This window comes from Lampetra fluviatilis, chromosome 56 (assembly GCF_964198595.1).
Source record: "Lampetra fluviatilis chromosome 56, kcLamFluv1.1, whole genome shotgun sequence".
In the NCBI taxonomy this organism is placed as follows: Eukaryota; Metazoa; Chordata; class Hyperoartia; order Petromyzontiformes; family Petromyzontidae; genus Lampetra; species Lampetra fluviatilis.
In genome coordinates this window covers 8120009-8137034 of record NC_136330.1, presented here as the reverse complement: position 1 = coordinate 8137034, position 17026 = coordinate 8120009, and the positions used below count along the sequence as shown (strand labels likewise).

General features: G+C 50.1%; 1 protein-coding gene across 1 annotated transcript in view; it reads right to left on the bottom strand.

Moving 5' to 3' along the window:
- ABCC4 (ATP binding cassette subfamily C member 4 (PEL blood group)) overlaps positions 1-3904 on the bottom strand; it is a 105228-nt gene extending 101324 nt beyond the window's left edge. Inside the window, 1 exon segment of the mRNA XM_078880239.1 lies at positions 3738-3904. Within this exon segment, the coding sequence (XP_078736365.1) occupies positions 3738-3811 (74 nt within the window). The 5' untranslated portion in view covers positions 3812-3904.
- Positions 3905-17026: the final 13122 nt, after the last annotated feature.

Genomic DNA, 17026 nt, shown 5'->3' with positions numbered 1-17026 from the left:
TTTAATGTTGTCCTGGATCGGGCATCGCGTTCGTAAAAATGACCCGCGGGAGCGTCTTGCACATAGTTTAAATTCACATCAATCACTCATCTCTCTCGCCCTTCGAGAACAACACTATAGTTTAATATCACGTACCCAGCTATCTAGCCCTTCTATAACATCACTAGAATTCACATCACTCAGCTCTCTCGCACTTCTATAACATCACTAGAATTCACATCACTCAGCTCTCTCGCCCTTCTATAACATCACTAGAATTCACATCACTCAGCTCTCTCGCCCTTCTATAACATCACTATAATTCACTTCACTCAGCTCTCCAGCCCTTCTATAACATCACTAGAATTCACATCACTCAGCGCTCTAGCACTTCACTAACATCACTAGAATTCACATCACTCAGCTCTCTAGCCCTTCTATAACATCACTATAATTCACATCACTCAGCTCTCTCGCCCTTCTATAACATCACTATAATTCACATCACTCAGCTCTCTCGCCCTTCTATAACATCACTAGAATTCACATCACTCAGCTCTCTAGCACTTCTATAACATCACTAGAATTCACATCACTCAGCTCTCTAGCCCTTCTATAACATCACTATAATTCACATCACTCAGCGCTCTAGCACTTCACTAACATCACTAGAATTCACATCACTCAGCTCTCTCGCCCTTCTATAACATCACTATAATTCACATCACTCAGCTCTCTCGCCCTTGTATAACATCACTAGAATTCACATCACTCAGCTCTCTAGACCTTCTATAACATCACTAGAATTCACATCACTCAGCTCTCCAGTCCTTCCATAACATCACTAGAATTCACATCACTCAGCTCTCTAGCCCTTCTATAACATCACTAGAATTCACATCACTCAGCTCTCTAGCCCTTCCATAACATCACTAGAATTCACATCACTCAGCTCTCTAGCACTTCACTAACATCACTAGAATTCACATCACTCAGCTCTCTCGCCCTTCTATAACATCACTATAATTCACATCACTCAGCTCTCTATCCCTTCTATAACATCACTAGAATTCACATCACTCAGCTCTCTCGCCCTTCTAAAACATCACTATAATTCACATCACTCAGCTCTCTAGCCCTTCTATAACATCACTAGAATTCACATCACTCAGCTCTCTAGCCCTTCTATAACATCACTAGAATTCACATCACTCAGCTCTCGCCCTTCTATAACATCACTAGAATTTACATCACTCAGCTCTCTAGCACTTCACTAACATCACTAGAATTCACATCACTCAGCTCTCTAGTACTTCACTAACATCACTAGAATTCACATCACTCAGCTCTCTAGAACTTAAATTTCGATTTAAAGCTTTCGTGACTGCAGGGATTCATGTTCTTGGTTCTTTCGGTAAAGTCACGTATTTTATTACTTCCCTTCTACGTGACTTTCCTGAAAGAACCAAGAAGATGAATCTCTAGCACTTCACTAACATCACTAGAATTCACATCACTCAGCTCTCTCGCCCTTCTATAACATCACTAGAATTCACATCACTCAGCTCTCTAGCCCTTCTATAACATCACTAGAATTCACATCACTCAGCTCTCCAGTCCTTCCATAACATCACTAGAATTCACATCACTCAGCTCTCTAGCACTTCACTAACATCACTAGAATTCACATCACTCAGCTCTCTAGCCCTTCCATAACATCACTAGAATTCACATCACTCAGCTCTCTAGCACTTCACTAACATCACTAGAATGCACATCACTCAGCTCTCTAGCCCTTCCATAACATCCCTATAATTCACATCACTCAGCTCTCTCGCCCTTCTATAACATCACTAGAATTCACATCACTCAGATCTATAGCCCCTTCTATAACATCACTAGAATTCACATCACTCAGCTCTCCAGTCCTTCCATAACATCACTAGAATTCACATCACTCAGCTCTCTAGCACTTCCATAACATCACTAGAATTCACATCACTCAGCTCTCCAGCCCTTCTATAACATCACTATAATTCACATCACTCAGCTCTCCAGCCCTTCTATAACATCACTATAATTCACATCACTCAGCTCTCTAGCCCTTCTATAACATCACTATAATTCACATCACTCAGCTCTCTAGCCCTTCCATAACATCACTAGAATTCACATCACTCAGCTCTCTAGCACTTCACTAACATCACTAGAATTCACATCACTCAGCGCTCTAGCACTTCACTAACATCACTAGAATTCACATCACTCAGCTCTCTCGCCCTTCTATAACATCACTAAAATTCACATCACTCAGCTCTCTAGCCCTTCACTAACATCACTAGAATTCACTTCACTCAGCTCTCTAGCACTTCACTAACATCACTAGAATTCATATCACTCAGCTCTCTAGAACTTCACTAACATCACTATAATTCACATCACTCAGCTCTCTAGCCCTTCTATAACATCACTAGAATTCACATCACTCAGCGCTCTAGCACTTCACTAACATCACTAGAATTCACATCACTCAGCGCTCTAGCACTTCACTAACATCACTAGAATTCACATCACTCAGCGCTCTAGCACTTCACTAACATCACTAGAATTCACATCACTCAGCTCTCTCGCCCTTCTATAACATCACTAGAATTCACATCACTCAGCTCTCTAGCCCTTCTATAACATCACTAGAATTCACATCACTCAGCTCTCTCGCCCTTCTATAACATCACTAGAATTCACATCACTCAGCTCTCTCGCCCTTCTATAACATCACTAGAATTCACATCACTCAGCTCTCTAGCACTTCACTAACATCACTAGAATTCACATCACTCAGCTCTCTCGCCCTTCTATAACATCACTAGAATTCACATCACTCAGCTCTCTAGCCCTTCTATAACATCACTAGAATTCACATCACTCAGCTCTCTCGCCCTTCTATAACATCACTAGAATTCACATCACTCAGCTCTCTCGCCCTTCTATAACATCACTAGAATTCACATCACTCAGCTCTCTCGCCCTTCTATAACATCACTAGAATTCACATCACTCAGCTCTCTAGCACTTCACTAACATCACTAGAATTCACATCACTCAGCTCTCTCGCCCTTCTATAACATCACTAGAATTCACATCACTCAGCTCTCTAGCCCTTCTATAACATCACTAGAATTCACATCACTCAGCTCTCTCGCCCTTCTATAACATCACTAGAATTCACATCACTCAGCTCTCTCGCCCTTCTATAACATCACTAGAATTCACATCACTCAGCTCTCTCGCCCTTCTATAACATCACTAGAATTCACATCACTCAGCTCTCTCGCCCTTCTATAACATCACTAGAATTCACATCACTCAGCTCTCTCGCCCTTCTATAACATCACTAGAATTCACATCACTCAGCTCTCTCGCCCTTCTATAACATCACTAGAATTCACATCACTCAGCTCTCTCGCCCTTCTATAACATCACTAGAATTCACATCACTCAGCTCTCTCGCCCTTCTATAACATCACTAGAATTCACATCACTCAGCTCTCTCGCCCTTCTATAACATCACTAGAATTCACATCACTCAGCTCTCTCGCCCTTCTATAACATCACTAGAATTCACATCACTCAGCTCACCACGCGCGACTGCCCGGCCGCCTTTGTCTCCCCAGCGCTGATGTTCATCACGCACACAACACCGGATTTAGTCCTCATTTATGGCTGAGTGGACCTAGGGGGGGGGTTGCAGTTCTCACCAGAAGCACAACCTGGAGACCAGGTTGGCGCGATGCAGCGGGTTGGGTCGCTCCAACTTGTGCGTCGTGTCCATGGCCCAGAGTGCCACCACCTGCCGCCTCTGTGCTGCCCTTCGCTGCTGCCCTTTAAGCCTCCCTCCCCTGGACCCCCTCGTGGCACCCCCTACTCTGCCGTCCTCGCACTCCCTCCCTCCCTCTCTCTCGCTGCTGCTCCACCCTTCTCCAGCTGCTGCCCCCCCTCCAGCTGCTGCCCCCCCCCCCCTTCTCCAGCTGCCCCCCCCCCTTCTCCAGCTGCTGCCCCCCTTCTCCAGCTGCTGCCCCCCCCCCTTCTCCAGCTGCCCCCCCCCCTTCTCCAGCTGCTGCCCCCCTTCTCCAGCTGCTGCCCCCCCCCCCCCCTTCTCTAGCCCCCCCCCCTTCTCCAGCTGCCCCCCCCCCCCCTTCTCCAGCTGCTGCCCCCCCCCCCTTATCCAGCTGCTGCCCCCCCCCTTCTCCAGCTGCCCCCCCCCTTCTCCAGCTGCTGCCCCCCCCCTTCTCTAGCCCCCCCCCTTCTCCAGCTGCCGCAGGTCCGAACGAGTTGGGGTCGCGCCTCCTCGCCCTGCCTCTGCTCCTGGCCAATTAAACTCTGCCCCGGACAATTATTGACCACCGCGTTAGCGAAATTGCAACTCGACTAGAAGCCCCCTGACCCCCCCTGACCTCCCCTGACCCCCCTGACCTCCTGCGGGGGCCCGGGTCACTGAAGCGCGGCTCCCTCCACTTTGAATGAAGATCCGAGCCGTGCCGTGCCGAGCCGTGCCCTTCGATGATCCCGCCCGAACCCGTGTGATACGAAGCCGAGTTACCCACAGCCTCTCCTCGTTCGATTATCCTGTAATCAATATCAATTTCAATTGATCTTTGATTGGCTAGTGGCGATCAAGGCCAAATGAACCTGCCGGCTCTTTCCTTCCCCGTTAGCAGCTGTCTGCAACTTCGGGCGGTGTGGAGGTGGGGGGGGGCGTGAACGAGCGAGCCAACCAATCAAGAGGAGGCATCGCTTCTGGCGGGGAGATAGCCCCGCCCACACCCCCACGGGGATGAGCGGGGCTGCCGGGGGGAGGGGCGTGGAGGTTATAACCACGCCCATCACACTGGATGCGGGCGGGGCTGCCGGGGGGGAGGGGCGGTGAGAGTGGGGGGGAGTCACGAGCTCACTGACCAATCACGTGGCGATGTCACTTCTGGCGGGGAGATAGCCCCGCCCACACCCTCCCGGGGATGAGCGGGGCTGCCGGGGGGAGGGGCGTGGAGGTTATAACCACGCCCATCACACTGGATGCGGGCGGGGCTGCCGGGGGGGAGGGGCGGTGAGAGTGGGGGGGAGTCACGAGCTCACTGACCAATCACGTGGCGATGTCACTTCTGGCGGGGAGATAGCCCCGCCCACACCCTCCCGGGGATGAGCGGGGCTGCCGGGGGGAGGGGCGTGGAGGTTATAACCACGCCCATCACACTGGATGCGGGCGGGGCTGCCGGGGGGAGGGGCGGTGAGGGTGGGGGGAGTCACGAGCTCGCTGATCAATCACGTGGCGATGTCACTTCCGGTGGGGAGTTAGCCCCGCCCACCGCCGCTGCTGGGGGAGGAGCGTAGAGGTCACGCCCCCTATCCATAGGTTTTGCCAGACCAGAGGTTTTTGTGCGTTGTGTGTTGTTGTTGACCCCCTCTGTTAGTTTATTATCGTCCGTGCAGTGTGGTCATTCGTCTTCCCTGCAGCCTTGCACCCTATTTGGCTTTCAATAGTTAAAAAAGTATAACGTTAACAAATACATTTTCGTTCGATGAAACAAAGTAGCTGTATGAAAAATAAGAGTAGATTTTACCCTTTCTGGCAATAATAAACTCCTTTAAGAAAGTTTTGTTTAAACAACGGTTTTATTAACAACTTCGTTTAACTCACGGCCGAGAAGTGCGTCAATGGCGCCTCAGACACGCGGCGCCTGCGTTGTGTGCCAGCCGATTCCACAGTTTAGGGACCGCGGCGTGTTTGACCTACACACAAATATATATAAATAACTAGCCGAAGTACCCGGCTTTGCCCGGGTGAAAAATATATTTCTTAAAAACCTTACATATATATACACAGATACTAAGGTATTGTCAGAGCCCGGTGGGCTGTTTGTACATTTCTCCACCAACAAATATATAAGAGGCTTTCACAAGTCCAAAAAGTTGTAGAAAGTGTGGTGTAAATAGCTGATGTCAAAAGGTTTCCGAAAATTGCGGTCTCCCCCCCCCCCCCTCAAAAAATATCTTTACCCCTCGTAGGTATATATACTAACAACACCTTACATACAACAGAGGAAGTGGTATCTATTGACTATGTAGTAGTATCTACTGACTGTACCGTAGTATCTACTGAGCCAGTAGTAGCTACTGACTGTGTAGTAGTATTTAGTGACTGTAATAACTACTGACCATAGTATTTACTGGGCCTACAGTAGTATCTACCGACTATATACTCGTAACGACTAACTGTATAGTATCTGCTGACTATAGTTGTATCCACTGACTATAGTAGTAACTACAACATCTATAGCAGTATCTACTCACTCTATAATAGTATCTACTGACTCTAGTAGCTACTCACCGTGGTAGTATATACTGACTGTAGCAGTATTGACTGACTGTAGTGGTATATACTGACTGTTTTAGTATTTACTATAGCGGCATCTACCAACTCGATAGCAGTATCTACTATCACTACAGCAGTGTATACCGACTGAGGTCGTACCTGCTATCACTACCTGCTATGATTATAGCAGTGCATAGTGACTGGTGGTACCTGCTATGATTACAGCAGTGCATACTGCTGTGGTGGTATCTGCTATGATGAGAGGAGTACATATTGTGGTGGTGGTACCTGGTATGATTACAGCAGTGCATATTGACTGTACTCATCATTCACCCTCACCATTCACCACTCACAACTCACCCTTACCACTCATCCTCACCACTCACCACTCCCACTCACTATTCACCATTCACCCTCACAACTCACCAATCTCCCTCACCACTCACCCTCACCACTCACCCTCACCACTCACCCTCACCACTCACCCTCACCACTCACCAATCACCACTCACCCTCACCACTCACTCTCACCACTAACCTTCACCACTCTCCCTCACCACTCTCCCTCACCACTCACTCTCACCATTCACCCTCACCATTCAGCCTCACCACTCACCCTCACCACTCACCCTCACCACTCACCCTCACCACTCACCGTCACAACCACCACTCACCCTCACCACTCAACCTCACCCTCACTACTCACCATTCATCCTCACCAATCACCACTGACCAATCACCACTCTCCACTAACCCTCACCACTCAACCTCACCACTCACCCTCAAAACTAACCACTCTCTCACCACTCACCCTCACCACTCAGCACTCACCCTCACCACTCACCCTCACCACTCACCCTCACCACTCACGCTTACCACTCACCCCTCACCGCTCACCACTCACCCATCACCACTCACAACCGCCACTCACCCTCACCACTCATCCTCACCACTCACCCTCACAACAACCACTCACCCTCACCGTTCACCCCTCACCACTCACACTGACCACTCACCACTCATCCTCACCAATCACACCCTCACCAATCACCACTCACATGCACTGCTCACCCTCACCACTCACCACTCACGCTCACCCTCACCACTTACCCCTCACTAATCACCACTCAACCGCCACTCACCCTCACCACTCACCACTCACCCTCACCACTCACCCTCGCCACTCACTCTCACCACTCACCCTCACAACAACCACTCACCCTCACAACAACCACTCACCCTCACTACTCACCACTCATCCTCACCAATCACACCCTCACCAATCACCACTAACCCTCACCACTTGCCACTCACCCTCACCACTCACCACTCACCATTCACCCTCACCACTCTCCCTCACCACTCTCCCTTACCACTCACCAGTCACGCTCACCACTCACCCTCACTACTCACCCTCAACACTCACCCTCACCGCTCACCACTTACCCTCACCACTCACCCTTACCACTCACCCTGATCACTCACCACTCATCCTCACCAATCACACCCTCACCAATCACCACTCACCCTCAATGGTCACCCTCACTGCTCACCCTCACCACTCACCCTCACCACTCACCACTCACGCTCACCCTCACCACTCACCCCTCACTAATCACCACTCACAACCGCCACTCACCCTTACCACTCACCCTCACCACTCACCCTCACTACTCACCACTCATCCTCACCAATCACACCCTCAACAATCACCACTCACCCTCATCACTCACGCTCAACACTTACCCTCACCACTCATGCTCACCACTAACCCTCACCACTCACCCTCACCACTCACTAATCACCACTCACAACCGCCACTCACCCTCACCACTCACCCTCACCACTCACCCTCACTACTCATCCTCACCAATCACACCCTCAACAATCACCACTCACCCTCACCACTCACGCTCAACACTCACCCTCACCACTCATGCTCACCACTAACCCTCACCACTCACCCTCACCACTCACTAATCACCTCTCACAACCGTCACTCACCCTCACCACTCACTCTTACCACTCACCCTCATCACTCACCCTCACCACTCACCCTCACAACAACCACTGACCCTCACTACTCACCCTCACCACTCATCCTCACCAATCACACCCTCACCAATCACCACTCACCCTCACTGCTCACCCTCACCGCTCACCACTCAACCTCACCCTCACCACTCACGCTCACCCTCACCACTCACCCCTCACTAATCACCACTCACAACTGCCACTCACCCTCCCCACTCACCCTCACCACTCACCCTCACCAATCACCACTCACCCTCACCACTCACCCTCACCACTCACTACTCACCCTCACCACTCACCCTCACCATTCACCCTCACCACTCACCCTCACTATTCACCCTCACCACTCTCCCTCACCACTCTCCCTCACCATTCTCCCTCACCACTCTCCCTCACTACTCACCCTCACCACTCACCAGTCACGCTCACCAATCACACCCTCAACAATCACCACTCACCCTCACCACTCACGCTCACCACTAACCCTCACCACTCACCCTCACCACTCACTAATCACCTCTCACAACCGTCACTTACCCTCACCACTCACTCTTACCACTCACCCTCATCACTCACCCTCACCACTCACCCTCACAACAACCACTGACCCTCACTACTCACCCTCACCACTCATCCTCACCAATCACACCCTCACCAATCACCACTCACCCTCACTGCTCACCCTCACCGCTCACCACTCAACCTCACCACTCACGCTCACCCTCACCACTCACCCCTCACTAATCACCACTCACAACTGCCACTCACCCTCCCCACTCACCCTCACCACTCACCCTCACCAATCACCACTCACCCTCACCACTCACCCTCACCACTCACTACTCACCCTCACCACTCACCCTCACCATTCACCCTCACCACTCTCCCTCACCACTCTCCCTCACCACTCTCCCTCACCACTCATCCTCACCAATCACACCCTCAACAATCACCACTCACCCTCACCACTCACGCTCAACACTCACCCTCACCACTCATGCTCACCACTAACCCTCACCACTCACCCTCACCACTCACTAATCACCTCTCACAACCGTCACTCACCCTCACCACTCACTCTTACCACTCACCCTCACCACTCACCCTCACAACAACCACTCACCCTCACAACAACCACTCACCCTCACTGCTCACCCTCACTGCTCACCCTCCCCACTCACCCTCGCCACTCACCCTCACCAATCACCACTCACCCTCACCACTCACCCTCACCACTCACCCTCACCACTCACCAGTCACGCTCACCACTCACCCCCACTACTCACCACTCATCCTCACCCTCACAACAACCACTGACCCTCACTACTCACCCTCACCACTCATCCTCACCAATCACACCCTCACCAATCACCACTCACCCTCACTGCTCACCCTCACCGCTCACCACTCAACCTCACCCTCTTCACTCACGCTCACCACTCACAACTCACTAATCACCACTCACAACTGCCACTCACCCTCCCCACTCACCCTCACCACTCACCCTCACCAATCACCACTCACCCTCACCCTCACCACTCACTACTCACCCTCACCATTCACCCTCACCACTCTCCCTCACCACTCTCCCTCACCACTCTCCCTCACCACTCTCCCTCACCACTCACCAGTCATGCTCACCACTCACCCTCACTACTCACCACTCACCCTCAACACTCACCCTCACCGCTCACCACTCACCCTCACCACTCACCCTGACCACTCACCACTCATCCTCACCAATCACACCCTCAACAATCACCACTCACCCTCACCACTCATGCTCACCACTAACCCTCACCACTCACCCTCACCACTCACTAATCACCTCTCACAACCGTAACTCACCCTCACCACTCACTCTTACCACTGATGACAGCAGTACATGCTGACGTTTTGTATGTTAAATGTAAAAGCTAAATGTGTGAATGTGTGTGTCGGAAATGTTAAGGGCGATCCTAAAGTAATCTACAACCTTCGATTAGTGCTTTGCGCGATTCAAAGAATCGATTCCTGGCATGTTGGGGGTTTACATTTTGAATGACAGAGTTTTATTTTCATTGGTATGTTATGTTTTAATGTTTTCAGGAGTTTTTAATTACATTTTTGCCCCGGTCAACGCCGGATATTTCCCGTTCGTAGCAGTTTATATCGACTATAACCAACTTATAGTAAACGGGAATCGCCCGATTCTAAAAGAATCTACAACCTTCGATTCCTTTGCGCGATTCAGAGAATCGATTCTTGGCGCGTCGGGTTTAAAAGTAATTACACAGTTGTATTTTCATTGGTATGTAATGTTTTAAAGTTTTCAGAAGATTTTAAATGTATTTTCCCCCCGGGCAACGCTGGGTATATCGAGTTTATACCACAAAGTTGTCGCTTGACACGTGTGGGGTGTCGAGGCCTAGTACCGTGCAGAGCCTCCGGCCTCACCTAGATTGCCCACCCGGCTGAGGCTGGGGACTGGGGCCATTACCCCCCCCCCCCCCCGCGCTACAATAATACTGTCTAATCGCTATAATTTTATTATCTACCGACCCTATAATAGTAATTGCACACATTGGGGTGGGGGGGGAGTGAAGAGGACGTGAAACTTTGATGAACTTACCTCAGAGTCGCGTGTTAATGCGTGCGCATATTTTTAACGGGAATTAAAAATGGCGTCCACCCCGCAGCGAAGGCGTTGCTACCCGTTGCCAGGGGCAACCGCCGTGGTCCGCGCCGGTCAGCAATAGTAAATAAATAAATAAAGCGTTAAATAATAAAGAGAAATCACACTAAATCGATAATCGGTCCGATTTAAAGTTTAGAGGCGAAAAATCGGAAATGCCTAAGTTTACCGCGGGGCCGGGGGAGTGCCCACCTGCAAAATTTAATCTCGCCAAACCCCACGGTCCGAGAGCTACATCCCCCGCAAGGGAGCGTACGCAGACAGACGGACAGACAGACAGACAAAAAATGAATTATATAGGTTAGATAAGGCGTCCATACAAATGTAAGTAGCGTATTAATTGATAGAGGCACGCATTGTCACCGGATCTGAGTACGCGTGCTCAATGTGGAATTGATTGGACAACGGGAAGTGGACGAAATGTTGACTGCAAGATTTGACCTCGACAAACAGTGTAATCAAGTTACGTAAACCCGTTGAATAAAACAGGTACCGTGTGTGGTTGATGCAGTAACTTCATTCCCTGCAAGAGGTCTCTATTTGGTGTGTAGTGACATCGCGGATGTCACTGCATGATGCCGGCCCCAGAGGGGCACATTGTGCGATGTGCTCACATCGCGGACACCACGTGTGCAGCGACATCGTGAATGTCCCTCAGTAATGCGGCTCTAGCGAGGCACGGCGTGCGATGCTTTGTCATCGCAGACACCCCGTAGGTGGGTGTAGTACCAGCCCTAGAGGGGGCTCGGTGAGCGCTGGGATAGCGCCGAGTGGCACCATGTGCAGTGCTGACCCCTACAGGAGGGAGTGTGGGAGTGTCAGCCAGGGGATGAGGTTACCCTAGGGCCTAGGCCATGGCACTCTGGTTGACCCTGGAAGTCACGTGACAAGATCTACACAGGGGCCCCAGGTGGGGGCTAGGGGGTGGTCACGTGGCTGGGTAAGATCCGACGGGAAAGGTTGAGAGAGAGGGAGACAGAGCTCTCTCGAAGGTGGGCGTGGCCAAGGGCGGGGCCACGGCCCGGGAGCCTATCAGCGGGGTCCCCACAGGGAGCGGGTTCAGCGTTGCTACGGTCACGTGAAGATCTTCGATCTACGTTCTACGTCGTCCAAGAAGAAGTCACCAACACGTGGCGTGGACCCAAGCCAGGGTCCCGTTCGTGAAAGCTCAACTCCTCGTGTGTTAACGTAGTTAGCCTGGTGGTCCACCACCGCCATGGGTTATCTGGTGAAAGGGCAGTAACTCTTTTGTGTTAATGTGTTGCCTCCAAAGAGAAAGTCTGCAACTCAGTTAAATCCACTACAGGTGTTTGAACATCTTAACACAACACCTGGATTTTTTGTATTGCCAGAAAGGGTAAACACCTACTCTTATTTTCTTTGGGTCTTTCGGTAAAGTCACATAGATAGGTTGAAAGAAAATAAAAAGCTACGTGTTTTGTCCTCCTAATGACGATCGCTTGTGTTGTGATCGAAAACGTCGTAGTTTTTTTGCTATTTTCTTTGAACCTATCAACGTGACTTTACCGAAAAACCCAAAGAATATGAATTCCTGCAGTCACGAAAGCTTTAAGTCAAGATTGAATCTACTCTTATTTTCATACTTTTATACCGGCAACTAAAAAGTCCCATGATAAGGTAGTCTAAAGAGATGTAAATGTTATTTGCCTGTAGGAGACCACAGTGTGTGTGTGTGCGTTGTTTACAAGGCGGTCTTTATGGAGGCTGTGCACTTTGTATTCCTCACCACCGTGTTTGAGGCCCAATCTGCGTTATAATTACTGAGGAAGATTTACATTCGTATTTTTTTTAGAGATACAGCGTGGTAATTAGATTTTTGTTATTAAGATAATTGTGCTCTTGCGATTATGATTTGCTAAGCTGGAATTTTTTCCTTATCCGTCATTGTTTATTATTGATGTATTACTGGTAGGAACCTCCTGGTTACACCAGCCCACAGGGGATTATTGTGTCCGTCCGTCGTGCATCCAAAAATGGGAGTGGTGGGGCTGGGTGGAGAGGGGAGGGTAGGGAGGGGCTGGGTGGGGTGGGGCTGGGTGGGAGGGGTGCAGTTGGGTGGGGAGGGTGGGGCTGGGTGGGGGGTGGGAGGGGTGGGGCTGGGTGGGGAGGGGCTGGTCACCCCGTGGTGCCCTTATAAAACTCAACGTTTAACCTACTCACGCCGGCTTGTTCCCAGACCTCACAGTCGGCCATATTTGCGGAATACACCACGCCGCCGTTGATCCTGGCCATTGACCGAGCAACCCAACGTTCCTACCAGCTCCCTCCGCAGGAATGTGTTTTACGGTGACGTGTTGCGTTTGTCGGGAGAAACCGTGTCGGTGTTGATGTTGCCGAAACTCGACTTTCAGAGCTTCTGGGCTCACAGGGTACTTCAAAATAAACTCAACTGAAATTGATGATGCAAGGTAGTTGCTGTACTACCGTGCCCGTGCTTAATTTGTGTTTTCGATTATTTACCTTCTAAAAAAAATCTGCCCATGTCTCGCACCCCAGGTTAAGAACCACTGGTCTTGAGGTATCATGGGACATTTTTGCCAGTTTCAAAGTATAACAAACAAGAATAGGTTTTACCCTTTATGGCAATAAAAGCGGAGGTTTTAAGATGTTCAAACACCAAAGAGATATCTCTTGCAAGGAATAAAGTTACTGCATTAACCAGACACGGGACTTGTGGTGGGAACATGCAAACATGGACATGCTCTAAGATCATTATAGATGGTGCAAACTGATTGGCCTACACCAGAGGCAGCAACCGTCTTTGTGGCCTTACATCAGAGAAGAACAACGCATTGGGCGAACAGTAAAAAGGCAAAACCTCGAGTGATCTAGAAGTTTGACCTTTTTTATTAACTCACTCTGTTGTCGTTGTCGTATCCTCAAATCTTGTAACTCAATTTTTACCCACTTTCCAATGTGGTATCGACTGCAAACTTGGTATACTTATGTCATACTGATGACAATACTATATTACATCATGAAAAACATATATCATTTTTTTTTTATATGTTATGTTTCGGCTTGGGTCTAATTGTCCACGGTCAACTGACGTTGGCTGTAAATCACCACGGCCCCTTACGTTGTGGCAAGCTTCGGGGCCACTTCCTGGAGTCGTGAAGTTCTTCCATTACCAGTACGGTACATTTCATTAAAGCGTGTTTTTAAAAGTTTTCTTTTTAATATCACTTATTTATTATTCTCCAGCCATCACCGTATCTTCTTCAGTACCAGAAGCGCGGTTAACGCCTTTAATCCGTTCCACGAAGACTGTTTATTGAATTCGCTTATAAGTTGAAATTGTTGGGCTCGAACCCACGACCTCCTGCGCACCGAGCGATGTAGTTGACATCTCGCAGGCTAAAGACATCATCACATTGATCATCATCCAGCAGCGGATTGAGCGTGGCTGCTACCGAGGATGATGGAGGATTGAGGATGAGCGGTAGTGGAGCGGTTAGGGGCCGTCCATAAATGACGTCACGCACCTAGGGGGGGGGGGGGTCAGACATTTGTGACGATGTGTGACGAGGGGGGGGGGTTGAGAAATGTGACGTCACATCAAAACGCGCAACTTTAAATAAATATAGACAACACGTTCTACTTCATTAAATAGACTTTTTAATAAATGTTTTCTCCTACAACATCAGAGTGCAGCGCCACATTAAATACGCACTACAATGACAATAGTTTAAAGCGATTTGAAGCATGTTTTATTTGGGGGGGGGGCAGAGCTTTGTGACGTCATATTTGAGGGGGGGGGGGATCTGACTTTTTGTGACGTCGTGTGACGAAGGGGGGGGGGGGTCAAAAATCGTCTAAAATAGCGTGACGTCATTTATGGACGGCCCCTTAGCGCGCTGCGTTTCGAACCCGGCGACCCGAGTTCGATTCCCGCTCACGGTCAACACTAGTGACCATTATTCTGAACCGGCCCTGGGCATTCCCTAAACATCACCACGAGGGAGACAAAGGCGGCCGGGCGTGGGGCTGGCCACCCACCCCCTCGTGTGCCGTGTTGACCTTCATAAGGTGCTCGCTAACAGCACTTTCCCCAACAGTCTGTTCAGGCTATACGGGAAACCTTTGTCTTTGGAGGCAGTGGATCGACCACGGCTGCTGCTGTTGTTGTTGTGGCTTTGCAGCAGAGGTCGCAAACGGGTTTTGATGCCTTACCCGTACCCGTACCCGGCCGCACCAGAGTCGCAAATGTGTACCCGTACCCGGCCCGTTCCCTACCCGTACCCGTACCCTACCCGAAATGAGTGACACACGGCTACTCACCAGTGACTCACGGCCTACCCGTACCCGTACCCGGCCGCACCAGGGTCGCAAACGGCTACCCGTACCCGGCCGGGTAGCCGGGTATCGGGTAGGGTACGGGTATCGGGTAGGGTACGGGTATCGGGTACCCGGTTGCGACCTCTGCAGTAAATGCCTGGAGCCGCCTGGTCACGTGCAGGTGCAGGCCCCGCCCTTCTCGGGGGAGGGGTGGGGGCTCACCCCCACCTCTAGGCCCCTTGCCAGATGCGAGGTTTTGCCTCTATTCTCTTATTCTATGAATCGTAAAAGACGCACCCCAAACTTGTGCACGATTTAAAATTGAGTCAGAACCAAACTTGTCACATCAGCAACGTCCGCCATTCTCCCCCCCAAGTGGGGTTACATCACCACGGAGCTTGTGCCAGGCTGGGTGCACCTTTGAGGCCACGTTAAGTGTCGAAGGCCCGCTTTCATGGCTTTATTTTGGTGATTTCGAAAAGTGTATTGGTTTAGCCATGTTTGTTTGTTGCAGTACAGAGTTAGACTGATGGCCTTAATCTAAGTTGTCTTGTGGTTGTTGTTTGACTTGCATCCCACTGGGATTTTTGCACACAGCGTTGGTGTACGGTGCTTTTTCTGCAATATTTTGCTGTCTTGGATTTTCTGTTTGCACTTAGTCACATAGTCACTTTAAGATGTTTTCTTGTTCATGTTTTTTGTTGTTGCGGTTGCACCCGATTCAAGAGCCGAATGGCTCACAGGGTTATACCTAATACATGAACTTGACAGGAGGTCAAGTGCCATGGGTTGACCCAGGTGCCGTGGGTTGACTGCTGCACTAGGGGGCCGTCCATATATGACGTCACGCGATTTTGGACGATTTTTTGACCCCCCCCCCCCCCATCGTCACACGGCGTCACAAAAAGTCAGACCCCCCCTCAAATATGACGTCACAAAGCTCTGCCCCCCCACCAAAAAACATGCTTCAAATCGCTTTAAATATTGTCATTGTAGTATGTATTTAATGTGGCGCTGCACTCTGATGTTGTAGGAGAAAACATTTATTAAAAAGTCTATTTAATTAAGTGGAACGTGTTGTCTATATTTATTTAAAATTGTGCATTTTGATGTGACGTCACATTTCTCAAACCCCCCCCCCCTCGTCACAAATGTCTGACCCCCCCCCCTCTAGGTGCGTGACGTCATTTATGGACGGCCCCTAAACCGTATGGGTTCAGAGCTGAGGGTCTCACATCAGCAGCGCCAGGCTCGCGTGATAGTTTGGCTGCGTTGAGCAATTTTTTGTTATAAACGAGCGCTGATGTCCCCACTCAAAAGTGGTTCTCGTTTTATCGCCCTCGGAATCAAGAGGGAGTTGTGAGGCGGCTCGGTCAATCGCCAGCCAGAATTTGAACGCGATGATGTCATCGCGTCGAGCAACACTTCCAACGGGGTGACGTCATTGCGTCTCCGAAGTAACGTTCCGACGAGATGACGTCGCTTATTCAAAGAACACTGGCGATGCGATGACGTCAACGCGTCTCCGAAGCAACACTGCCAAAGCAATGACGTCATCGAATCTCAAATGCAACGTTTCGACGCCATGACGTCATCTCGTTTCCATCGCAACACCGCCAACGCGATGGCGTCATTGCGTACCCATGCGCAACGCAGCCGAACGCGGTGAC